Raw genomic sequence first — 27806 nt, 5'->3', positions numbered from 1 at the left:
CATAAAATTTTTCTCGATAAATGTAATAGGCACAAAGGATATAATTATCAGAAAATTGTGCATACTAACTTTTAAAATAAAACTCTTGCATCCCATTTGTAATACACCCCATGGAACCTATGTGCCATACTGATCTGATATCCATCACCGCTCATTTAAACAACACGTAAACAAACTCGTTAACTTGGAAATTTTACAGCATCCTTTTCTTCTTAAACTTGGATTTCCATTTGATTTTTCCCTATAGGTTTTTGTCTTAATATAATTGATTTATGCTTGAAAGTCTTTTATTGATTACTCTATGATACTTTTTAGCCACAAAAATAAGGATACAAATTGATGCACTTTTTGAAATTTAAAAAGTTGAAACAAAAATATTTTAATTTCTTGGGACCATAAAGCTCTAAGTTAATTTTGAAAAATTATACTTCTGGACTGTGTTATCACTGTAATTATTATTAGGATACAACTGATATATACGATAACAATATAATAAAGTTTGGTATAATTTTGGTAAATTTTTAATTTGTGTAAAATGTTACTGGAAATTATCTCTTAATGATATGCATGAGGCTTCCCCCTCCATTCCCATTCCAGGGATGAATATTATTTATCACTAGAATGAAAGGAGGTTCAGCAGTGATTCTATCCTACTTTTTAGCTTTTGTAGCCATCAGTGATGAGAAACCTTGCCATGAAAACAAGTAGATGTGGGAAAGGGAGAGTTTTGTTACAGCAACGACACTCAGTTCTTCTAATTCCTGCTGAATTAACCGCCGTTTCCCCCTAATCTCAGAGTGATCTCCCACCAAAAATTAGTTTTAATGATCTATCAGCTGACAACTCAATTAGGTTCTCCTGCAATCCTGCTGAGAATAAAGACCTGGGAGCCACCTGCCCGTCAGGGCTCTGTTACCTGGTCCCGGGTCCCGGTGGGTCGCAATCCCTGCCCTGATATGTTGACTGCTCCTTTTGTGAGGTTCCCCCACTCCGGGGCAAGGAGGGGCTTCGTGTCCAGTGAGGACAACTGTGAAAGGCAAGGGAGGAGGGGAACCTGCAACTCCACTTGGCCAGGACCGCTGCAGGAAAGAGCTGGAAATTGATTCCTGCCACCTCCCTGCGTCTCCTTTCCCAGGGGAAGATGTCTGCGTGGCACAGGAGGAAGACTGAGGTGGGAGTGGGGTGAGTTCTGAGCGGTGCCCCCAACCCAGGCGAGTGCTCAGCCCGGGGCCAGGGCTCGGGGAGGGCAGAGGACCTGGAAGGAAACAGGGCACACGCGGGTCCCCTCCCAGAGCCAGGAAACAAAACCAAAGACACAATTGGGAAAGGAAAAGCCATGCTGAGACAGAGGGCCAGCCCGCCGTCTGCTGCAGAGCCTGCCCCACCCCGGCCCCAGCATCTCTCTCAACCAGGATTTAGCCACGCAGAGAAGCTGAACTATCAATCCTTCAGGTTAACCTTGTCTCCATCCGATTCTCCAGGGTAAGCGAGTAGTTTAATACTTGAGGTCCCCTTAAGGCTATGCATAATGAAGTTTTTTTTCCTTAATACATAATTCCTGCTCCCTACCACATTAAGAGTCCAGATTTGAATCACTGAGCTGAAATGCCTTCCCCCCTTTGTTACCCTGCCCCCCACACTCTCGGCCTCAATGGCCAGTGGGAACGTCCACTGTAGGAAATGTATTAATGGGGGTATCATGCAGGAGAATAACCCACAGAGTAATTAACAGGACTTGGACCTAAGGTAGAAGGTCGATAGCAGGGGCTCTTCCTTGAATTAAAATTTAACTTACCCTTTATTGCAACCTACAAAAGCAAGTAATGAGCACTAACATTTTTATTTCTTTTAAACTGTCATTTAGGCTGTAGAGGGGATAATTACCTATCTCTAGTGTAGTAAGGTTTTATAACCCTTAGTGAGGCATTTTCTAATTTAATATTTTTACTATATTATCATAAAACCTGTTTCTGGAAAAAAATGATCATGGATTAGTAGCCATTTTCCATAAAGACAGAATGTATGTGTGTGTGTGTATATGTGTGTGTACTAGAACTCAGCCTATTTATTATGTGATGTGAAGAGACCCAAGTGTGCCCAGTCAAGCTGGCTGTGAGATGCTATCCCTTGAGTGGCGGGCAAGGCTCAAAGGGGCCCTAAATGAAACGGGGGTGGACGTGTGTCAAGGTGCAGCCCAGCCGCACGCACTCCTCGCCGACTGCGGCACAGCCCGGGACAGAGGCGCACCTGAGCCCACAGAGATCTGGGCAGGGGTGCGGTCAATGAGGCCAGGAGCTCGCAGCACCTGGGACCAAAGGAGCTTGCGCTGGCCACACCCCAGACACCCGACTCTCCTCTTCTGGCCCGGACACCTCCAAGCTACACCCACCTGGCCCTGTGACCTTAAAAGCAGGCAGAGGAGAAAGCAGCCAGGACACTGCACCCTGAAGAAACCCGCACAACCTCCAAAAGTACCTCCTGGTCCCGGCAAGTACGACATGCCGGGACTCCAGCCATTCTTCCCAAGGTGCCAGTGGAGATAACCGCTGCCTTCCTGATTAAAACTGTATGCAGAATTTGTTCTTGATTAATTTGAGACTGCTCATCAGTTGCTTCACTGGGGGTGAGGCAGGAGAGTTCCTCCTTAAATATATAAGATGCGTCCACAAGGGCCCACCCTCCCTGGTAATCCCCTCCTCGGCCCTGCACACCGAAGGGCCTGTGCGCGTGCTTCTGCGGGGCTCCATGTCTTAGACACACACTTGCGAATCCAAGGATGATGAAGTGCACAAAGGGAACGTGAGTCTAGGCTCTGATCGCAATAGTGCTCCTGTCCAGCAGAACCTTGACTGAACCCAAATCGTTGTGTCAGGACAGACACGGCCGGAGCAGAAACTCACATTAACCACAGTGGTTGCTGACGGCAGATGCGCTTTTAATAATTATTGGTGATGTTACTGATGCAGGATTTTGTTTATGTCTGTGTTTCAAAAACATTTTACTTGTTAGTGCTGTGGAAGCTTATGAACCTGTATCAGGTGAGGATGGTTCCTTGGCCTCAGAGTGTAACACACAGGTATAACAGATTCACAACATACATGTAAATGCCTATCTGTTAGGTTTTTGCAGGATTATCAAAACAGGAATGACTTTGGCAGAAGCTAGGTTGGGAAGGTGATCATGTGGAGTCACTCTGTTGGGACAACCCACTCCATTTGAAGATGTGGGAACACTCTTCCTCCGGCTGGGCCCCCCTCTGCCACTTTGGGACTCCCACCCATGGTCCGGCCATCTAGAGCCGAAGGGACAGCTATTCCCTGGGGCAGCATTTCAACTACTGCTGTCTTCTCCTAACTAAGTCTGGTCTTTTCCAGGTGGAAACAAACACTCCGTCCCACTATGACAAGGCTGGGCTTCTCCTGCCAGCCGGGCAGGACCCCTCTAAGCCCTTCAGGGGCCCGAGTCAGTGTCTGCACCCTCTGAGCCCACCTCACGGGTCTGGATGGTCCAGGAGGCCCAGGCGTGCAGGGTAGGCTCTGTCGTCACCTCTGTCTTCAGCACGTCCTTTCCTGCCCTCACGGAGCTTCCAGTCTCTCTGTTCTGCCTGCAGGCAGGCCCAGGGCATTCCACATGCCAACTGAAAAAAGCTGTCTTGCCAATGGTCACTTGGCCTCAAACCAAGGGGTCCTCCTAACGCAGCTGCTAGGGTCTGTTCCCCAGACACTACAGACAAGATGGCACCTTCCTGTATCTTTCATTCCTCCTGCTTCCTCTCACCCAAATCCATTCTACTCTGTATCAGAGACTTTGCAGGTGAGAGAAAGATGTCTGAGAACTGGTTCTATGGCCTAAGAGGGGGAACTGTGTGGATTCAGACAGCAGGTGGCTGCCCCGGGCCCCAGGGGCCATGTGCGCACACAGCGGTGGGATCGGGGGTTGGGGGCTGTGTGCACGCAGTGGTGGGATCGGGGGTGCGGGGCTGTGTGCACGCAGCGGTGGGATCGGGGGTGGGGGGCTGTGTGCACGCAGTGGTGGGATCGGGGGTGGGGGGCCGTGTGCTCACACAGCGGTGGATCGGGGTGGGGCAGAGCCCCCAGCCGAGACTTTGTCTGTCAGGAAGCCTGGACAGTGAGGAAGGCAATGCCAGTGAAGGCACAGAAGTGCATCTTGTAAGGAGGGTACCACTCAGGGTGATGTAAAAAGATCACCAGAGTAGAAAACTCAAGAGTTCCTGGGTAAAGTCAATAGGTCAGCACTTAACGCCCTCCCTCTCCTCCCAGCATCCCCAGCAACAGAGTGGCTTCTCCCCTGAAATGCCAGCACAACTGCATGCCAAAAAACAATACACAGAAAAAGCCAAGAAAGGTGAAAAGAGGGAAAAAGCAACCTTCTCTTACCGAGGGCTGCTTCTTAACAGGGTCAAGTGAGCAGAGTAACAGTAACTCAGAGAATACCCTTACCTCTCACCAATTACCTACAACTGGACACAGGGCAAACCTCCCTTCAGAACCAGGCTGAACGCTCCATAAAGCTACAGGACAGCTCACCGCAGCTGCCCAGACCTGCCGGGAGGTGGCAGCACACGACGCACTTCTCTGGACCAGGCAACTAGCGCGGCTCCAGCACACTGGCCGTAAATTACCCGTCACCTCTGCTCTCCTCACCATCCTCCCCAGTGCTTGAAGGAGACTCTGGAAGGTCTGTTCCAATTCGCTCCTTTGGTCAGGTCAGAACTGGGTCCTTCAAACCTCTGCAAATGCTTTTAGCCCCACAGCTTTAAATTACAGATGGTGACATGTGACCTCTGGCCTGTCTCCTAAAGATCGGACTCGAGATTTATAAATGTTCAAAGACACAGGTTCAGGTCCCAGACAAAGGAACTGAAGGAGGAAGGATGGGTGAAAGGATGCCAGGGGTGAGTCTGCGGGGCTTTCTCCCCACCCGTGTTCCCTCCTTGTTCTCATGTCAGTTACAAATTCACTCCCCTTAAACAAGGAAGCAAAACACTTCAAACTTCCATCATTCTACCGCTAGTTTCAAGTCTTTCAAATTCTTTTATAGAAATATAATTTACCTTGGTGGGACTTGCTAAAAAGAAGAGGTGGGGCTGGAGGGTGAGGAAGGACCGCTCAACAAAAGGGATGTCGCCTCCTCTCCTGTGCTTTAATATTCCATATTCCTGGGATGATTTCCACTTTCACAGTTTGACTGTTTTATAACAGATTTGATGCGAGAGAAGACAAATGGCCTCACAGAGGAAGGACGACAAATCATCTCACTGCTTTTAGTGGGGTTTTCTCTTTATTTTTATTTACTTTGATTCTGTGTCTGGGCTGGGGAGCGCTCTGCCTTGCTGGAGATGTTTAATATTAACGTCAGGCCCCCGCGACCCTGGCAATAGAGTTGGCCGGTGTTGTGTTTACGGCGTTGTGACTGCTGGCTTCAGGAAGATGAAGCTCCTCGTTCAAACTGCAGCCCCTCTGACAGCGCCTGTTAAAAGCCACGGGATGCTTCACTGCTTGGATGTGAATCACCTCCTCCAGCTGCAGGAAGGGGAGGCTGACACTGAGTTACATTTGTATCCCTATCAAGACCGCTGCCCTGAGGACCCAGGGCCTGGGTGGGGGGCGGTGTGTGATCCTTTTCTCAGATCCTTCTCACAGCTACTCCGAGGGGGTCAAAACACACAGGAATAAGCGAAGATGTCTGTGGTCAACCCGGAGTTTCAGCAAGGCATTCCATTACTGCCGGTGCTAATCTGAAGGACTGACTTGACCAAAAAAACCTAGTCCTGATTGGAACATAAAAGCAGCGACTTTTTTTATCCGAACATAAAAGCAGCTGGGGACACGGAGCCCCAGGTTCAGGTCAGCCCGCAGGACACAAAGGTCCCACAGGGTCCTGGGGGCAGGAGCCGCCCGCCCGCCCAGGGGGAAACCCTCCGTGTCTGCTCCCGCTCTGCCCTCCTTTTCCCTTCCCCCCACCGCCCTTCCTTGGGTCCCGTTCACGGCCCCCCTCCCTTTCCCTGGTAAACCATCCACACTCGCAGCCCCAGCGAGCTCCTGGGTGTGAAGGGAGCACTGCACCCAGGGACCTGACTGCGGACCTCACCAGGCCCCACGAGGCTGCTCTGCCCCTAAACGACCTTTGTTAAACGGCACACAGTATCTACATGTGGAATCTGAACATACGATACAGAGGGGCCTGTTTACAAAACAGAAATAGACCCATAAAGGTAGAGAACAAACTTATCCTTACCAGAGGGGGAAGGGGTGGGAGGAGAAGCTAGGAGTTTGGGATTAACAGACACACACCAGTATATACAAAGCAGGCAAACGGCAAGGACCTACTGTGTACACAGGGAACTATATTCAGTGTCTTACAATAACCTACGGTGGAAATGAATACGAAAAAGAGATAAATGTGTCTTTTCATACACACACACACCTGAATCACTTTGCTGTATACCTCAAACACTGCAAATCAACTATACTTCAAAAAATTTTTAAAAAACAAACTACCTTTGTTAGTCATGTCCCACACTTCACTGTTTAATGGCAGGAAGCTACAAAGTTATAGGGATCAACACCACATTTTCTAATTAAAAAGTAAAATCTACAAGATACCTGTCTCAGCTCTATAAGATCCCTACTTGAAGGGTCTTGTTTGGACAATTTACAGTAAATGACAAAATGCAAACTGATGCCCTCCATCTGTCAATCTTGTTTAGTTTTTAATGTCTTCCTTCAAAGAACTTGCCCCTCTCTCCGGTGTATCAAGGGAGAAATTTGGAAAAAGGTTTCTCCTAGCCACCTGCCAGGGAAACCTTCCCCAGGGGGAGTGCCCAGGGGTCCGGAGCTTCTAGGTGTCTGCCCTGGGGCCACCTCCCCATGCAAGCGCCTGGGTTCACCAGCCAGTCACTGAAGTCAGCAGTCTGATGACCCCAGCTGGTTACAGGGCTGGTTTTTAAAAGCCTGACTGCTCTGTGCAAAATAAGTAGTTTGCGTTTCTGCCCCTGGAAGCTGGGGAGCCCGCTGTGTTGCACGGCTGTGCCTCCCCTGCAGGATGGAGAGGCGGACAGGGAGGCTGAGCGCTGCCAAGTGCGTGCAGGAGAAAATGTGTATTGATTTCTTCTTTCTTATAAAGGAGCACAAAGCAGTGAGGAACAATTGGTCCTCTTTGCTGCATTTCACATTCCACACAGGACAAAGGGCCCAACCCCCACCAGCCTCCGAGAGGCAGGAAGGGGAAGCTTGCGGGGCAGCTCCTGGGTGTCAGAGGCCACCATGGTGTTGGGGTCCACTGCGGGGGCGGGGGACGACATGCCCGACACCCTGGGCTGCAAATGCCTCCCCTGCCTCCAGCCAGTAATCTCCCTCTCCCGACTGATGTTTCCTCATCTGTATTGGAGAGGAAAGAGCCTTCAGTCTTATTTACCTTTTAAGTGGAGGTGCCCAGAGGGTAAAAGAGTTAATGTTTATAAAGTGTTCTGCTCCCCAGAGGGAGACAATGGATAAAACACAAGGTGTGGTTATGGCTCATTCAAGACCTCATTTCCAGGGTAGTTAGTAATAGCTTCCCATTACAGATGCCTGCTCCCCAGCACCTGGAACTGAAAGTACACTCAGGCTATGCCCTTTATCTAAATATCCTTTTTTTGGCTTGACACTTAAAACCAACACTAAAAATAACAAAAGGAAACCGGGGACTATTACGCCTTGTTAATGCACATACAGGAGCCATTCTGGTTTTCTTCTTAAATCAAACAAAATCCTGAGAGTAGTCCAAAAAAAAAAAAAAAAAAAAAAAAACCTGACCTACAATGAGAATTGATCAACCTAGGGCCCTGTCCACACACTCTGTTTCCATGGTAACTAGTAATTTGTAGAAGGGCCACCAGAAACCACACCCAGTATGGTTATCACAGCCAAGATGGGCAGGAGAAGACCTTCATAGACACACGTCTGTGGTGTAGACTTGTGACCTTTTCCCAAGGCTCAGCCTAAGTAAAACGACCTCCAAAACTCTCGAGGTAAAGAATGAAGTCCCAGGGCTGGACTCTGTATTTCTGGGCTTTTCCAGCTTGGCCAAGAGCAAAGAACAAAGCTTGGAGCTGGCCCTTGGGCGGCGCAACGTTCTTGTGTGGAGACAAAGCCCGCAGAGGATCAGGGCCCGCCCTGCTGGTGAACTGGCCGGGGGCAGGGGGTGCTGGGGGAACAGAGCGAAGTGAGGACGGTCCCCAGTGCTTGACCAGGGCTTCCCTGGAGGCTCCGTGGTGGAGAGGCCACCTACCAGTGCAGGGGACACGGGGGTTCGACCCCTGGCCTGGGGAGACCAGGCTCTGGAGCAGCTCCACCCGTGTGCCACAACTGCTGAGCCTGTGCTCCAGGGCCCGGGAGCTGCAGCTACCAAGCCTACATGCTGCACACGCAGCCTGCTCGTCCGGAGCCCACGCTCCGCGGCAAGAGGAGCCGCCGTGAGGAGGAGCCCGCACAGTCATTAAAAAGAAAAAGATGCTCGACTCAAAGATCTTTCAACTTGACAACAGTGTGAATGCAACGTGCATTTAGTAGAAGCTGTACTTCGAATTCTGAACTGTAACCTCTCTCTTCCTGGCCTGGCAAAGTGGGGGGCCCCCTTGTGATGGTGACAGTGGACAAGCGACACACAGCACTCTGTGCCCAGAGAGCCCTTCTGCCGTCCACCTGCAGTACAGTATTCGATTAGTGATATGATCGACACGTCACTTTATTATGAAACAGGCCTTTGCGTTGGATGACTCTGCCTAACTGTAGGCTACTGAAGTGTCTTGGGCATCTCTAAGGTGGGCAAGGGTCAGCTGTGATGTCAGCAGGTTTACTGTATTTTCAGCTTACCTATGATGGGTTTATGGGGGTCAATGAAGATCTTTATATTAGAGTTAAGAGTTAGATAATATGGAGCAATCTCAGTAAAAGAGGCAAAAAAGTTTGTTCATCTATCTTACAGGACTGTTTGCAAAAATAATCTTACCAGCAAATTACTTACAAGCAACAGACTCATAAGCTGAAGGCCTTTCAAGGCATTTCAGACAGGAGGCCTATAGCCAATTCTTCTCAGGTGTACACAAAAATGGGTATGTCTGCCTTGCAGGCAAAGGGACAATGACATAGTATGTACATGTATGAAAACATAAATTTTGTTTAACTATTTGTACAGGTATCATCAAAACAGTCCTTTCAGAAACAAAAAATTACAAAGAACACTTCATTCTCTAATGAGGACTTCCCTAGTGGTCTAGTGGTTAAGAACCTGCTTGCCAATGCAGGGGACAGGGGTTCGATCCCTGGTCCAGGAAGATTTCACATGCTGTGGAGCAACTAAGCCCATGTGCCGCAATTACAGAGCTCACACTTTAGAGCCCGAGCTCCACAAGAGAAGCCACTGCAACAGGAAGCCTGCACATCACAACTAGAGAAAGTCCGAGTGTAGGAACAAATACCCAGCATACCTAAAAATAAACGATAAAATAAAAAAATACATAAATGTTTTTTAAAAAAGAATCTAATGAGCAAGAAGGACTATTTTCACTTTACAAAGCTCCAGGAGACGGTGAAGGACAGGGAAGCCTGGGTGTACTGCAGTCCATGAGGTCGCAAAGAGTCGGACACGACTGAACAACAACAGAAGTCCAAAGAGAAGATTTCTTCAAGGTCACATTGTGATCCTGCCTGTGAGCTGGGGCAGAACAGGTGGTCAAGGATCTGGAGTCAGCTCTCTAGCCTAAGGAAGGCTGACATCAACTGGGAAAAGACCTGGCTTGTTTTACAAATAAAACTTGGGCTACAGAAATGCCATACAGTAACTAAGTGAAAAGTGAAAGTCGCTAAGTGGTGTCCGATTCTTTGCGACCCCATGGACTATACAGTCCATGGAATTCTCCAGGCCAGAATACTGGAGTGGGTAGCCTTTCCCTTCTCCAAGGGATTTCCCCAACCCAGGGGTTGAACCCAGGTCTCCTGCATTGTAGGCGGATTCTTTACCAGCTGAGCCACAAGGGAAGCCCAAGAATACTGGAGTGGGTAGCCTATCCTTTCTCCAGTGGATCTTCACGACCCAGGAATTGAACTGGGGTCTCCTACACTGCAGGTGGATTCTTTACCAACTGAGCTATCAGGGAAGCCCTTATAGTAAGTAAGGCAGCATTCAATTGGCATCAAAATATATTAATCCAAATGTATGAGCATAAAACCTTGATAATACCAAACATGGGATGATAGTAAACTTATGCATACAATTTTGACTTATAAATTAAGCATTCTTAGCAAGAAAAAAAAAACCCTAATAAATGCTTTTGTGAAGTATATTAAGTACTACTAGAGAGAAACAAATAAACTAGGGGTTTGAGGACGAAAAAGCTCCCACTCAGCGGGTGGTGGAGAATCCGCCAAGTCCCTCTGGAAAGGCCGGTGTGGACCAAGGACCATGGACCCTGCAGCAGGACAGGACAGAGGTGGGACAGGGGACGTGAGGTGGGGTGAGGAGGTACTCCGAGGAGGGAGGGGGTCCCAGGACCTTGCGGGCCAGCAGGACAGCACAAGAGGGTGCACACCGACCCAGGCGACAAGCAGAGAAAGGGGGCAGGGCAAAGTCACTGCAGGCCTTGGGGGCAGGTTCAGATTTTATTCGGTAGGCTACCAGGAATGGTATGTTCTAAGTGACATTTCAGGAAGGTGTAATCTGGCAAAGACACACAGAAATAATTAGACCAGACTGTGGTTAAGAGGCTGTCGGTGTCATAGTGAAAGTGAAACACCAGGAAGTAGGAAAAAAAAAAAAAAATTCTGGGCTCACAAAGAAGCAGCAGGAGTGGAGTGTAGAGACCACTGGACAATATATGACAATAACGTCCAAGCAGATGAAAAATAAGAAAAGAAATCAGACAAATAGCTAACAGCCGGTCCTAGAGGAAGGCCTAAGCAAGTATGTGTGAACTCAGTCGCTTCAGTCGTGTTGGACTCTTTGCGACCCTATGGGCTGTAGCCCAGCGGGCTACTCTTGTCCAAGGGATTTCCCAGGCAAGAATACTGGAAGTGAAGTGAAGTGAAGTGGCTCAGTCATGTCCGACTCCTTGTGACTCCATGGGCTGTAGCCTACCAGGCTCCTCGGTCCATGGGATTTTAAAGGCAAGAGTACTGTGTGTGGGTTGCTATTTCCTTCTCCAGGGGACTTCCTGACCCAGGGATCAAACCCACGTCTCCTGCATTGGCAGGCAGGTTCTTTATCACTAAGCCACCTGAGGAGCCCATGCCAAGGCATAAAAGCAATGAAAAACACCACAAAGAACTTAGGTGTTGGATCGCATAAAAAGTAAAATTTATATACGACCAATAAAAGTCATTAATACCAACAGGTAAGCAAAAAGGGAGAAATCTACAAAAATAGGAAATATGGTATATAATCATCACATACAGAATTCATAAAAACTGCAGAGAAAAATTAAACCCAAAGGGAAAAAATGGACAAAGGATTAAAAACAGAAATATAAATGATTAATAAACATACATACTCTTCAAGGTTATTATTAAATGAGAAAATAAACATTAGATACTTAGCCCAGTGCCTAGTGCCATGTAGGGCCTCAGTGAAGTGTCACTGCAGTGAACTCTCATATCGGCAAAGTTGTGAATGACATGAACCTCAGGAGGAGGGTACTGGGGACAGAAATTAGTACAACCCATTATGAACCATTAGAAAATATGGATGAATCATTTTACTATACACCAGAAAACTGAAAATAAACTATCCTTCAATTAAAAATTTTTTAAACGTTTATGCCTTTGGTCCAGAAATTACCCTGCTACTCTTCAGAAGCTATTCTAAAGATACAAGCAAACCTTAGAACATGGGTTTCTATATGAATATGCTCACTGCAGCATTACCCTAAAGAGAAATAAAAACAATCAGAAATAACCTAAATGTCCAAGAATAAATACTCCATAATAGAATATTATAAGGTTATTTAAGATGCCTTTAAAAAACATATGCCATTAAAATGCTTATAATAGTTAACTGGGAAAAGGGATTCAGGGACTTCCCTGGTGGTCCAGTGGGTAAGGCTCCACTCCCCCAATGCAGGAGACCTGGGTTCAACCCCTGGTCAGGGAACTAGATCCCACATGCTGCAACTAAGACCTGGCATAGCCAGATAAATAAAATTTTTTAAAAAGAAGGGATTCACAGTTCTAATGAGATGGATGAAACTGGAGCCCATTATACAGAGTGAAGTAAGCCAGAAAGATAAAGACCAATACCGTATACTAACGCATATATGTGGAATTTAAAAAGATGGTAACGATAACCCTATGTGCAAAACAGAAAAAGAGACACAGATGTACAGAACAGACTTTGGGATTCTGTGAGAGAAGGCAAAGGTGGGATGTTCTGAGAGAACAGCATTGAAACGAGTATACTATCAAGGGTGAAACAGATCACCAGCCCAGGTTGGATGCATGAGACAAGTGCTCAGGGCTGGTGCACTGGGAAGACCCAGAGGGATGAGATGTGGAGGGAGGCGGGAGGGGGGATCGGGGTGGGGAACACATGTAAATCCACGGCTGATTCATGTCAATGTATGGCAAAAACCACTACAATATTGCAAAGTAATTAGCCTCCAACTAATAAAAATAAATGAAAAAAAATAAAAAGGATTCAAACATACAAATAGATCTTTATAAAATATATACACAAAAAGTTCTGCAAGATAATAAGTATTAATAATATATTATTACTATATTAATGTATGTATTAACTAATATATTAATAATATTATTTTCCCAGTGGCAGATAACATGAATTTTCCTTTGTCCTTTCTATATTTTCCAAATTTTCTTCCATAAGCATGTCTTGTTTTTAATACAGGGGAAAAATACAGTCTCTAAGGAAAGTAGGTGACAGGCACCTGAAACCAGAAGAAAGAGAACTGTCAGAGCAAAAGGACTGAATACACTGGACCAGGTTTCAAAGCCAATTATGAGGTTTAGGGTCTTTGTAATTAAAGAATGGGGTGACCATAAGAATAGGCCTGGAAATTCAGTGATCTACACTAAAATGTGAATGGCTTGACAGGCAAAATCTTCCCATACAGAAAGCATCTTTAGGGATTTCCCTGGTGGTCCAGAGGTTAGGAATTCACCTGCCACTGCAGGGGACATGGATTCAATCCCTGGTCAGGCACTCTGAAGCATATGCTTCAGAGCTACTGAAGCCCACGTGCCTACAGCCTGTGTTGTATTACACAGTTACAGCTTCTGCAACTAGAGAAACTACCACATGAGAAGCCCGTGCACCGCAGAGAGAGGAAGCCCACACACAGCAAGGAAGGCCCAGCGTGCCATAAATAAATAAATAACTTTTTTTTAAAAAAGAAAGCATCTTTACTGGCAGAAAGAAAAAGTCATTTTACTCTGAACCAGTTTTTAATGAAGAGAAAGGCTCTGCGTATGTGTGCTGGTGGTGGGGTTGGGGGCGAGGAGCAAGCTGCCCTTCAGCACCGCTGTCACATATTTCTAAAAGCTTTCTGATGTCTCGGGAACAGGGGCAGGGGTCAGGAGCCACACTCCCAGATGCAGAAACCAGCTCTACTCAGAACTTGGCTATCTTGGGCAAATTACTTGATTGCTCTATGCCTCGGTGTTCTTATCACAGAATATAGATAATTTCAACCACTTCAGTGGTTTCTTATAAGGACTGGATGAAAATATATGTAAAGAGCTTAGTACAGCGTCTGAGATACAGTAAACATTCAATAAGTGGAATATGAGGGAGCTCCCTGGTGGCCTGGTGGTTAGGAATCTGGGCTTCCACTGCCAGGGCCCAGGTTCAATCCCTGGTCGGGGAACTAAGATCCTGCAAGCGGCGACACTTGACCAAAAAAAATAGTAATAAGAGGTGGAATATGAATTTATCATTCTATGTCATCTCACTGCCAATCAGAAACAGGGTGGCAGACTTAGGGTGGATAAATCAGAGCAAAGGATGAACACACTTGAAAACCGAGATGATGCGCATCCTGGCCACCCAAGCTGCTCAGGAGGCTCAGAGGCTCTGTGGGAAATGCACTCACAGTGTGTAGGGACAACTCACCTAAATTCAGGCGAAAAACATGAGCTGTTGCCTGCCTACCTGCATGTTACTTCATTGTGACTAACACAGCATCTATATGATATCATGTTTTTACAAGACGATAATAATAGAATACAAAAACTTAAAAATAATAGTTCCTTAAGAGAAACATCTACACTCACTTTAATGCACATGAAACATCTCTTTGGGAAAAAACAATAAGATTCACAGTCTTTTAAAGAAATGGTGGGAATCTGCCTGCAGAAATGAGAACTATAGTCAAGAAATCCTGTTTTGAGGAAAGATTTAATCTGTTCAGCATATACAATCTCCTTCTAGAAAATGTGCTTTTCTCTCTCTCTCTCTAGAATCTGCTTGCAACCAGGGCTTCCATTTGAAAATGCAAATTCTCTAGAACTGTGTATAGACTGAACACTAGCGATTCAGGAGATACAGAGGAAACAAGAGCACTGCCTTCTTTTCAGTCATTTTTAAAACTCTGGCCCAAGTGTCAGGTTTGAACTTGAGAATGTCCCTTCTGTCCTTTCTCGAGAAGTAAGGCCTCAGGCCCCCTCGCTCCTGGCTGGATGCTGTCTTTAATGATGATATATGAGAGTCCTTGCCCCTTGGCCCTGCTGGGGGGTGTCAAACATGGGATGCCGCCCACCCGAATATCAACAAGTGAATTATAAACTGTGTCAATCCGAGTTAATGCAAAGCTGTAATCCTCTTTAACAAGAGATCAAATCACTGCCATGAGTTATGTTCATTCTGTAATCTGATAAGGAAGAGAGGGAGCCTCTAATAAAAGAGTAATGGGAGCTTTTAATGACGCTGGGGAGAGGCAGGGCCCGTGCAAGCGTTCCCTCTGATTAGATCAGTGTTGCATATTTGTGTGGGCTTGTTTCACCTGTCAGAACAACCTGTGTCTTTTTAGGAGATAAGAAGCCTCAGAGAAAACATCTGTATCTTAACCATTTTTGCTGGCAAGATGTTTTCAGCAACGAAAAGTGCTCTGTGGAGGGTATTTCTGGGGATATTAGACAATGTGCTCTCAAACGCTGAGCTAACTTCATCGAAATATTGCACCATTATTCAGTGCATTATGTCTAATAAAAAGTGTGTATGGGGGGGTAAAGTAGGTAATGGGGAATCAAAAATGGTCTAAGTAACTTCTGGGTTACCAATTAGGGCGACAAGAATGCCATGGATACAATATGCCCATACTCAGGGTGCAGAGCCACACACAAAAATGGCGCAAGAAGATAAATTGCCTGCACAAATTCTATTATAAGGAGGCACCTCAAGAACAACGTGGCAGTGATGTTGACAAAGCACTTTACAAGGCTGGATCACATTTGTACGTTTCTAAAACTTCAGATGTAAAACAATAATGTATTTGGTGCTTAGTGGTTATCATTAAAGGATTCTCTCCTTGTTCTTTCTAAAGCCAGGAGCTTTCTAGAAGGAGTGGGGAAAAGTGGTTTTTGACTGGGAAGGAGAGAAAGGGGGCCAAAATGAAAGTTCTTGCTGTTCCTATTGAGAATTTAAGTTCTTTGCAAAGGGATGGAGTACCTACAAAATGTTGAGATTGCTATCATTTTTGTAACAAGAAAAAAAGCTTCTTAGGAAAATACAAGAACCTAACCCATTTCATGGACAGTACCAAAACTGGATTTAGCTAATAATTGCTCTCTGAAACTGCAGTTAAATGCAAGGAAAACGCCAGTTTTCTTAGGGGTACACCAAGCTGACTGCTGCTGCTTGGCCTGCTTCTGTGCTGACAAGAAAACCCACAGTGACAGAGCGAGCAGTTCCCATGAGCCCCCTGCCCAGAGCTGGGGCCGTGGCCAGCTCGGAGGAACACATCATGACCTGTCTCAGAGAGTCTGACTCAGAATTTACTTCTTCTACTTGTCACATCAGCATTTTACTGTCTGACCTTCATCAACATGGCAAATGAAGAAGAACAAACTCGGGGGACTTCCCTGGTGGCTCAGTGGTAAAGAATTTGCCTGCTAATGCAGGAGACATGGGTTCAATCCCTGGTCCAGGAAGATCCCACATGCCATGGAGCAACTAAGCCTGTGGGCCCCAACTACTGAGCCTGCGCTGTAGAGCCCAGGAGCCGCAACTACCGAAGCCCTGTGCTGCAACTGCTGAAACCTGTGAGCCCCAAAGTCCGCGCACTGCAATTACAGAGTAGCCCCGCTCTCCCCTACCAGAGGGGCGGGGCGGGGCGGGGCGGGGGGGGGGGGGGGGCGGGAAGCCTGAGCAGCAAGTGAAGACCCAGCACAGCCAAAAAAAAAATAAATAAAAGTCTGCCTCGGGGGTTTCCCTGCGGGTCCAGTGGCTAAGACTCCACGCTCCTGATGGAGGGGGCCTGGGTTCAACCTGTGGGCAGGAAACTGGTTCTCACACACCACAACTAAGAGTTTGCATGCCTCAGCTGGAATAGTCCAGATCTTGCGTGCCATAACTAACACTCGGTGAAGCCAAAATAAATAAAAAATGTATTAAAGAAAAAAGTCTGACTTGGAGGGTCTTTCAAAAACACTGACAAAAACTCAGATGATTATTTCCACAACTGACAAATTCTTCATTTCGTTAGAACCATAATAAAAGGTCACCTGAATTTTCGCTTTGCCCTCCCTCCCTCTGGTCTAACAGCACTCCAGGGCTTGCCACCATGTAGTGTAGGCTGGTTCTAAAATATCTTTGATAAGCTTGGTAAGCGTGGAATAACTTCAACAGTCAGTGAGGTGAACAGCAATCCTGTAAGTCATGCAAGTAACATACTGGCCTGTTCCCGGGGTGGCGACACTACATTTAGAGGAATTCTCTGCCAGCAAGGTGACAAGGCCTTTGTCCTCCTCAGCCCGTGGATTAACTCCACCGCTTCAACATCGCATGTTACTTTGCCCTCCTCACAAAGGTGAGTGTGAAGGGCACACAGGAGCAGCACTGCCCAAGCCAAGAGCACCCGAGGGTCCAGCAACGCCAGCGATCATTTTTAGACTCATGGTAACCTCCTCGCTTGCATGCAGACGCGTGACACAGGGGCAAAGTGGGGTTTCTCTTCTTGGGTGTTCATCAGGCCTGCAATAGAAACCTCCTGCTTCCCTCCTAATGGGGTAGTATGAAGTGTCAGTGGTTACCTGAGACTTTCACTAATAAGGGAAACCTGAGGGCGTGTAAAGTCATTTGAATCAGTATGCAAGGTTTACCTAGATGATGCCCCCAAATGGAAATCTGGTAATACAGGAGCAAACTGGGCTGCTCCACACCTTAAAAGAGTTCTTTTTTTTTTTTTTAAGTAGACTGCTTGAAGAGTAAATCACCTAGCATGAGAAAAGAATATGTATCAGCAGAAATTACCTAAATAGATAACACTACATAGACTGCACCACAGGCGAAATAAAATAAAGATGCCGCTCACTACCTTTGTAAAGGTCCTTTTACAGACAGTAATTTTCCTTCACTAAGAATATTCTAATACTCTGTGTTTAAGCTCTCTGCATTCTCTCTCTTAATGAGAGCTATGCTCCGGGCTCAATTCAGTTCAGTTCCACCAAGGGCAGATTTTTTGAGCTCAGAGTAGACAAATGACATGCAGGATTCAAGGCCAAGTAACAGCACCTGGATTCTCTCCTTCTCCTCTCTTTATTAATACTGGGTATTAATCTAACTCAGGAAAATGTGTGAGGCGATAAACTGGACCCAAGAAAAAACTAAAGAAGAGAAGGGCTTCTCTCTCCAGATCTGGGTGTGGTAGGAACCACAGGTAGAGCGGCCTCTATCAAAAGGGCTAGAAAACTTGTTATGGGCTTCCCTGGTAGCACAGTGGTCAAGAATCCGCATACCACTGCAGATGACAAGGGTTTGATCCCTGGTCCAGGAAGATCCCAAACACAACGAAGCAACTAAGTCCATGTGCCACAACTACTGAGCCCATGCTCTAGAGCCTGGGGGCCACAACTACTGAGTCTCATTCTCATGGCAGGAAATTAAAGCAAAACAGAAGCATGAAAAATAAAACACTGAACATCTCCCTTTGCCCATTCCTCATCTGAGGTCTTTCCCCATAGGTATTTTAAATATTATCAATTTAAGTTCTGTAACACATATATTCACATATTTGTACATACATAGCTGCTTAATTTTTACTTTTAAAACATAAATGGAAATTACAAAAACCTCTTTTTTTTCCGAGTTAACAAAATAATCTGGAGACATTTCCATAATAGCATATTTTTAAAGGCATCACTCTTTTTTGATCACACATGTCTATTTACTCAAAAGTAAGATTATAGCACAGTATTTTGTAGTCTACTTATTACACTAAACATTATGTTAATAGTTGCTTATAACTTCAATGAATTCTTTTCTGTGATTCATTTTAACTAGCTCCCTATTGATGGTCATTTGCATTTTAAAATTTTTTTCTCCATTTAAACAATGTTGCAGTAAAGACTCTATACAAAAATATATGCCAACTTGCTATTTTCTTAGGTTAATTGCTATAAGTGGATTTTTCTGGGTCAACATATATATTTACATTTAAAATTTTTTAAAGTGTTGCCAAATACCCCTCCGGAGTGATTTTGCCAATCATACTTAACAACAGTATATGAAAGTGTCTGCTTCCACCATCAACATGGGGGATTATCAATCTTCTAATGCTTTCCAATTTAATAAGAAAAAATGAAATGTCATTACTTTAATTTGCATTTCTTTGATTAATAAGATTGACAATGTATTTTTTGGCAATTTGCAGTTTTTCTTTTATAATTTCTACATTTGAGTGTTGACATGCTTCACCCACTATTTTTATTGGGATAGTCTAAAGAGATCTGTAAAAACTCTTTACACAGCATTATTACATGGTAAAATCATGTTACACTGAACTTTTTCTTTTTCTTTTTTTGTGAACTTTTTCTTTATAACTTTTCATGTACTTATAACTTTGTTTTTGCTATCTTTTTTAATTGATTCATGTAGTCAGATCTACCAATACCTTTCTCTGTGGCTTCTGGCCTTGGCGTCATGCTTACAAAGCCTTTCTCTACCTCAAAATCATTAAATATTCTCTATTCATACATGTGCACCAAGAATGACATATCTGTAACTCTGTTGTACTCTACCATAGATACAACTGTAAAAATGGGTTGGATTTTCCCAGAGGCTTACCTTCAACAAATCTAGACACCATTAAAAAAAAAAAAAAGGCATATCTATAATTTAGCAAAACCAAAATTATTCACCTAGGGAAAAGTAGTATGCACTGATACTGAAAAGAAAGTTTTCCATTTCTCAACACTTTGTGTTATATACAAAGTGGGAAACCAAATAGTACAGTACTAGATTATTTCCATTTATGGAATTATCTAAACAAAGACAAAATAGGCCTTCCTCCTAAGATAAAGTAACACTACTGGCTGGCTCTGGAAGATTTGATATTAGAAGCAGAAACAGCTAATGCCAACTTATTTGGCCTGTAGTTAGTCTGGCCTATTCAGACTACGGAGCATGAGCATTAGCCTATATGTCAGCCTCAGTGTCCTCAGGAAACCATGCAGAGGGAGTGTACTAGGTTTTCCAGCTCTAAGACCTCTATTTAACTCCTGTTATACAGTGGTTAAACCAGCTGAGACCAATGCTGATAATTAGCAACCTCCACAAGGGGCAGCTTCTTTTTCCTAAAAGCTCCAAATGCCACATGACTGTTGCCCAGCAAATACATTCCTGTCCCCTCCTCTCTCACCTGGCTCTACTGAAGTGGCAATGTAACAGAGTTCCAGCCAACGAGATGTGAGAAGTCTTTAGAGGTCTTTCTGAGAAGCTTTTACTGTTCTGATAAAAGAAGATCAATCAATGTGGCTGACACCACTCCTTTCCTCTTCTTCCTACCCGAAATGCATGCTTGATGGCTAAAGCTGCAGCAGCCACTTTGGGACCACAGGGGAAAAACCAAGAGATGCTGAGGAGGGAAAAACACTGCCAGCAATTACCTGCCTCCTCCAGAATTATTCTGTCAGAAAAACAAACTCCTGTTTGCTTATGCCTCTGCAGTCAGGTTTTGTTTCTTACATATCAAGCCCAACATAATCCTTAATAATAAAGTCACCTTCAAGTTATCTTTACATCTAGAATATAGTAGGCCCTCAAAAATTATGAGTAAATAAATTAGATTCTGGAAAACAAAGTATCCTGGAGTATCAGATGACTCAAGAAAAATCCCAACTAGGAATGACAATTCATTCCTAAATGATGTAGTTGTACTGTATTCAAAAGATGCCACTAATATTTAAACTAGCTTTCACTTTATGTTTGGAATAATAGTGTTACCTGAATGGGTTTGTTTTCCTTTATAAGAACCTGATTTTCCTTTCCTGTTGAAGCAATTTTTTCATGTCATCCTGACAGAGAATCTCAGAAGCAGGCATTTCACTCTATTATTTTTTAAAAACAGACTAGATCAAGAAATAAATGAAAAAAAAAAAAAAACACACAAACAACAACAAACACCCTAAAACAAAACAAGCAAAACCAGCTAGACATAGGCATTGACAGGCAAGCATAGGAAGTCACAAAGATGTGGGTATAAGTGCACTCAGAATCATCCATAAGCTGTTTTGTAATCTCAGAACAAAAGCAAACAAAACAATTAATCATCATTGTGTTCAACTAAACCTTCATATCTACTACTTTTCAAGGGGAGGAAAGCTGATGGAGTTTAGTAGTAAACTAAATACTCTCAAATAAAAAGGCTAAGTATAGCTTGAGGGATAAAGCTGGCAAAATCCACATGTGCCTACATTGTGACCAATAATATCACTTGGTAAAGATTTATGTTTTAAAATGTTTATCACAGCATTACAACAATGATAATTTAAAACAATTTAAATTTCCAAAATTAGTAAATGGCTAAAATAGATATTATGTGGTCACTTAAATTTTTGAATAATTCCCTGGCGTGCTGTGGTTCATGGGGTCGCAGAGTCAGATACGCCTGAGCGACTAAACTGAACTGAACTAAATGGTCAGAGTATGCAAAATATTTAAATAAAAAGATCACAAGAGTAGAATATAATTTTAATTACATAAAAAGAAAAATAAGAACATACTAAAAGGGAACCCATAAAGACTGAAAGGAAAAAAAAAAAAAAAAAAAGGGAAAAAAAAAAAAAAGAAGACTGAAAGGAAATATCCTCAGATGTTAGAAGTGATAATATCCTGTGCATATGTATGTGTATGTATGTATACACACACACACCCTATCTCCACACACTGAGAGAACCTAGAAACAATGATGCCTAGAACAATGAGCATCTTAGCACCCAGAACTTGGTTTCTAAAAATCACACTCCATTAAAAACAGTTAGCATTCCTTGGAGAAAGACGATTTTCCAGGATTGGAAAAGGGAAAATGTGAGATGAGCCTAGAATACCTTGTTATGGTGGAAAGTAATAAGTACTCAATGAATAAGTGGGGATATCTCAAAAGGATGAAACCAGCTTGAAGGGACTTCTATTAATCTGAGACAATTTTAAACCAAAATAAATAATGACAGCAATGGATTCTAACTGAATAAAATAGGAAAGCATGAGTCCATATTGATAAAAATGAATGTAAATAATAGAAGACATGGCTAGATAAGTAATATTATAAAAATATTATGTTGTAGTAGAATGCCAATAAATATAGAAGAAATGATTCTTTAAAAAATGGATAATTCTTTAACTATCTCTGAATTATATGAGTATACATTTTTTTGTGTACACATTTCCATTTTGCAAAGTGAGCGTGTACTTCTTTTGTAAAAAATACTCAAAAAAAACCCCCAAAATCCTCAACAGTACCCTGAACAAACACAACATAATGCACATCCCCAGAGCAATCTCTACACCCATTTTAAAAAGGAGAATATATACATAGAACCCCAAACACATGAAGCAAGTGTGTGTGCACTGTCTTAACCCATCTATCTAGAGAAGAGCTCAGATGTCCAAAGCAGGTGGCTAATGTTAAAAACAAAACAGCATAAACAAAAAAGCCACACAGAGGCAGCACTGAGATTTACAAAAATTTTGTTTTGGTTTTACAGTATGGGAGTGAAGAGATGTGACAAGGACCCTTGCAATGGTGTCGCTGACAAATGGTTAACTGATAAGGAGAAACAGAGAGGGCCACAGGCTTTAGAACAGGTCAATACTGGGCTGTCATGAAGCCATTTGAGACAGATAATTAATCTATTACTCACCTGGCATCATCATTCATTGTGGTATGGTCAATAGGTGCCATGAAGCTCAGCAGCTTGCTAAGCACATGAAACCTAAATAAAGTAGGAAACAAACAGGCAGCAGCATTAGTGATTATTAACCTAGAAAAAGAAACACATGCTATGAGGTAACAAACTCCAGATGATCACAAGAACATCTGGCTCCAGAGTGGAACAGGGAACAATTTCTAGGCATGTGCCACACATAACCATAAAAACCCTTTTTCCTCAATGCTATAGGGGAAAAGTCTGATAAAAGCACATTGTAAATGACAGTAGTTCTACACAACTCCATTATATAATGGCCAAAAAAAGGGCACACATCTGTGCTCTGAAGCAATACACGAAGCCTTAAACATCACTCCAGACAAGAGATGGTGAGGACCGGATTACCCCACTGTCCCCTTCTCTGCATGTATCCTAATCATTTTTCAGTCAGGAGCAGAGGCAGTGGCATACCAGCCAAATGGAACACCTCATCACTCACTAGCACTGGTTCCCTGAGTCAGAAAGCCTTCCAGAATCACCTTCATTCACCAGTTTCACCAGATCTTTCATTTCGCCCTTCTTAAACTAAGGCATACAACTGAGCACATAAGGAGTCCACTCCCTACATCTTCAGTCAAGGTGTTATAAAAACTGAAGTTATGTCAGTTCCATCTCCCACCAGTAGAAAAAAAGAAGTAGTTTCATATGAAGTGGTTTGAGATCCTCTGGTGAAGAAGGCTGAATAAATATTTGACCTTACACAGACCAAATTATTATAGCTAAGAGAATTCAAAGAAGGTATCCCTTTCTATTTATAAAAGAAGAGGCTGCAGGACATGTCATATTATAAAATTCTAACAAAAAAAAAACCTCTTCTGGTGCAAAACACTATCCACACAAAAATGATATAACATACATGTAATATTTTACCATTTAAAAAACATTTTTACACACATCAAATAATTTGATTCTCTACCACCAAATAGCCAAGCCTCCCGAATTTCAATCTTTTAACAAATGAATTTTAAAGATTAATAGTGATGAGCTTTTTCCCATTACAGGAGTAATAGAAAAAAGCATAAATCTATTACAGAAAATTTGGAAAACAAACCAACTAAGCACACAAAAAATGCATACATATTCTTTTATCTGCAGAAGGGCTGTTATTAATATTTATTAATATTAGTATTTTGGTTAATTATGTTCATTTTACATAGTAATGCACACAACATAATTTCATATCCTTTTCTTTCACTTAGCATTGTATCTCCACAGCTGTATACAAAACTCCAGGAAGTACTATAAATGCATTTTCATATTTCTGAACAGTCGTATTGTTTCTAATTCTTCACTTCTTATAAGATGCAAAAACAAAATCTCTGTTCATCATACTTTCTTTACGCCCATTATCTCCTAATTATAAAAAGTAATATATAATTACAAATTCAGAAATACAGAAAGAACTGACAAGTCCCCTGTAATCTCTGGAAATAATCATTGTTAATTAAAATTAAGTTTGCCTATAGCATTCTCCATATATAAGACAAATATAAACTTAATATATTTTTCACATGCTCATGCATTATGCTTTTTTCCACTATGTCATATTGTATTCTTTTTCATAGTTCCAGAATATTCTGTTGCATCAATATATTGTAATTTACTAAATCTCCTATTGATAAGCATTTATACAGTCTTCCCTCTTAAAAAAGCATTATAAATAGTGCTAAAGTGAAGATTCTTTTCTTTATTTTATTGAAGCATAATTGATTTACAAAGTTTTGCTAATTTCTGCTGTATAGCAAAGTAATTAAGTGTATATATATATACATATGTGTGTATTTAACTTATATGCAGAGTACATCATGTGAAATGCTGGGCTGGATGAAGCACAAGAGAGAAATTGCAGTAACTTCAGAAATAGCAGTAACTTCAGATATGCAGATGACACCACCCATGTGGCAGAAAGCAAAGAGTAACTAAAGAGCCTCTTGATGAAGGTGAAAGAGGAGAGTGAAAAAGCTGGCTTAAAACTCCACATTCAAAAAATGAAGATCATGGCATCCTGACCCATTACTTCATGGCAAATAAGATGGGGAAACAATGGAAACAGTGACAGACTTTATTTACTTGGGCTCCGTAATCACTGCTGCTGGTGACTGCAGCCATGAAATTAAAAGACGCTTGCTTCTTGAAAGCAAAGCTACTACCAACCTAGTCAGCATATTAAAAAGCAGAGACATTACTTTGCCAACAAAGGTCTGTCTAGTCAAAGCTATAGTTTTTGCAGTAGTCATGTATGGACATGAGAGTTGGACCATAAAGAAAGTTGAGCATCAAAGAATTGATGCTTTTGAACTGTGGTGTTGGAAAAGACTCTTGAGAGTCCCTTGGACTGCAAGGAGATCAGATCAAACCAAAGGAAATCAGTCCTGAATATTCATTGGAAGGACTGATGCTGAGGCTGGGGCTCCAATTCTTTGGCCACCTGAGGCGAAGAACTGACTCACTGGAAAAGACCTGATGCTGGGAAAAATTGAAAGCAGGAGGAGAAGGGGATGACAGAGGATGAGATGGTTGGATGGCATCACCGACTTGATGGACATGAGTCTAAGCAAACTCCTAGAGCTGGTAATGGGTAGGGAAGCCTGGCATGCTACAGTCCAAGGGGTCACAAAGAGCTGGACAAGACTGAGTGACTGAACTGATATATATATATATATATATATATATATATATATATATACACACACACACTTTTTTTTTCATATACTTTTCCATAATGGTTTATCACAGGGTATTGAATACAGTTCCCTGTGCTATACAGTAGGACCTTGCTGCTTATCCATTCTAGGTTGCCATGCCCTCCTCCAGGGGATCTTCCCAACCTAGGGATCGAACCCATGTCTCCCACATTGTAGGCAGATTCTTTTTTTTTTTTTTGTAGGCAGATTCTTTACCATCTGAGCCACCAGGGAAGCCCTTTAATGTCTTTTAGGCTTCACCAAACTTCATTTTTCATCTGAAAAAAATGAAAACTATTCTTGGCTATGTCCAAAGACAGGTTTAATTCGCTGTCTAGACAAAGGCTATGAACTATTCCCAATAGTTGCGTTGTCTGGTCCAGGAGTCACTGGCCACATGTGGGTTACTGAACACTGGAAATGTGCACCAGACTTTTTGAAAATATCAGAGGAAAAAATGTAAAATATATCACTAATAATTTTAAAACAATAAATTGTTAAAATAATATTAGCTATATATTGGGCTAAATGAAATGTATTATTACTTAAGTATACTTATTTCCTTTTTTTCCCCCTCTTTAATTGCGGCTACTAGAACATTTAAAATGACACATGTGACTGATGAACCTACTTGCAAGGCGCTGGAATAAGAGTCACAGCCTTAAGAGAATGGACTGTGGACAGAGTTGGGAAGGAGAGGGTGGGACAAGTTGAGAGAGCAGCACTGAAACATATACCTCACAATGTGTGAAACAGAGAGCCAGAGGGAAGTCACTGTACGACAGAGGCGCTCAGCCTGGTGCTCTGTGATGACCTGGAGGGGTGGGATGGGAAGGGTATAACTGTGTGTATGCTTATAGCTGACTCATCCTGTTACACGGAAGAAACCAACACAACACTGCAAAGCAATTATCTTCCAATCAAAAATTAAAATTAAAAAAAATCACACATGTAAAGATACTTTTTACTGGATGGCACTGCTCTGTGGAATACCTTTACACTTTAATACAATATATTCAATAACTATTAACTGCATGATGAAGGACAGGCTTTTAGTAGTAATCAGATTAAAGATGATTTAATACAATACATTTTTACCTCATCTCAGTGCTACTGAGGATGGATGCATGTTTTAGTATTAAAATTACCAACCATACTACGAAGAGATAAATATAATTTTGTTGCAGAAGAACAGACAAACACAAAACACAGTATGACATTTCATTATTAAAGGCCTGAGTTTAATTCATTTACATTAAGATTCTGCTTAAATCAGGATCAAATCCACTTATAGATAATGCTGAGTAAAATACTGGTAATTAATAATTATAATTATTTCCCCAAACCAGCATATTTCTTTTTTTTTTTTTTAAGTTATTTTCTAGCATCCAACCAGCAAACTGCTAACACCCAATCTTACCAGGGTGATGCCACTGACCTGTTATCACTGAAATTAATGTTTCCACAAGGCAGTGTTCATCTTTGCAGTGATATTTCTTTTTTCTCCAACCCTACCACAAACAAAGAGGAAAGCCTGCCCACTGGTGGAACCTAGTACCAGTGATGACATCTGGCACACCACCAGCTCTTCTGGGGGTCTAATTTAAGGAAGTTATTTACGACATGTATTCTCATCTATCCTGGAGAAGAAAATGGCAATCCACCCCAGTAGTCTTGCCTGGAGAATCCCATGGACAGAGGAGCCTCGTGGGCTACAGTCCATGGAGTCACAAGAGTCGGACACGATTGAGCAACTAAACCCACTCTCATCCAGCCTAGGCCCTTGCTAAATCCTTCACGGCAGAGTTCTAATGTAGCCTAGATATCATTTTAGTGCCTGATAAGTCCTGGCCAGAGAAACAACTCAAGAGCCACAGGTCAGAAGTATGGACTCTGGAATCAGACCAGTTAGCTTAAATCTATGTTCATGATTACTAGCTCTGTAACAGTGGGTGAGTCATTTATCTTCTTAAATACTTTACATGAGTTAGCTAATTTCAATCTGCATGACAGTCCTATGGGCAGTGCCTTCTATTATCATACTGGCTTGACAGATGAGGAAACTGAAGCAGAGAGAGATGTTAAGTGACTTGCCCAAGGGGTCTCAAGGCCAGTAAGTACAAGAGCCAGATTTCAAACCTGAACATTTTAGCATTGGAGGTTGTGTCTTTTCCACTTCTGCATGTAAACTGCTCTGCAGTGCCCAACAGAGAGAGTTTTATAAATGTTAGTTGTTGTTATTGCTATATATCAACAACACTGATTCTGACAACATCCCACACGTTCATGGTCACAAAGAGAGCCTTGATGAATATGGGTGATGAAACGGCAACACAATTCAAAGCATGTGACCTTATTTATTACTTTCTGTTTACTTCTTGTGCTGTGCTATAATTGTAGACTTATGGGAAAGTTACAAAAATAGTGCAGAGTTCAGGTACACCTTTCACCTAGCTTCCTCGAATGGTAACAACTTATACAAATGTAACTAACAAAATTAGGAAAGTAACATCTGTACAATTAACTAAACCATAGACCTTATTCAAATGTCCCCCATTTTTTGTCCTACTGTCCTTTGTCTTTTCCAGGATCCAATCTAGGACCCCATAGTGCAGCTAGTTGTGATGCACTCCTCCAATCTCTTGACAGGTGCTCAGGCTTCCTTGTTTTTCAATGACTTGCTACAGTC

General features: G+C 42.9%; 1 protein-coding gene across 1 annotated transcript in view; it reads right to left on the bottom strand.

Annotated features, from left to right (window-relative positions):
- The window catches only part of AATF (apoptosis antagonizing transcription factor), a 102477-nt gene that overhangs the window by 2984 nt on the left and 71687 nt on the right, over nucleotides 1–27806 (bottom strand). Inside the window, exon 11 of the mRNA XM_061142718.1 lies at nucleotides 22368–22439. Within this exon, the coding sequence (XP_060998701.1) occupies nucleotides 22368–22439 (72 nt within the window). The remainder of the gene's footprint in view (nucleotides 1–22367; nucleotides 22440–27806) is intronic.

Source organism: Dama dama, chromosome 5 (genome assembly GCF_033118175.1).
Source record: "Dama dama isolate Ldn47 chromosome 5, ASM3311817v1, whole genome shotgun sequence".
Lineage (NCBI taxonomy): Eukaryota > Metazoa > Chordata > Mammalia > Artiodactyla > Cervidae > Dama > Dama dama.
The sequence above is the reverse complement of the archived record's forward strand: the minus strand, read 5'-3'. Positions and strand labels throughout refer to the sequence as shown.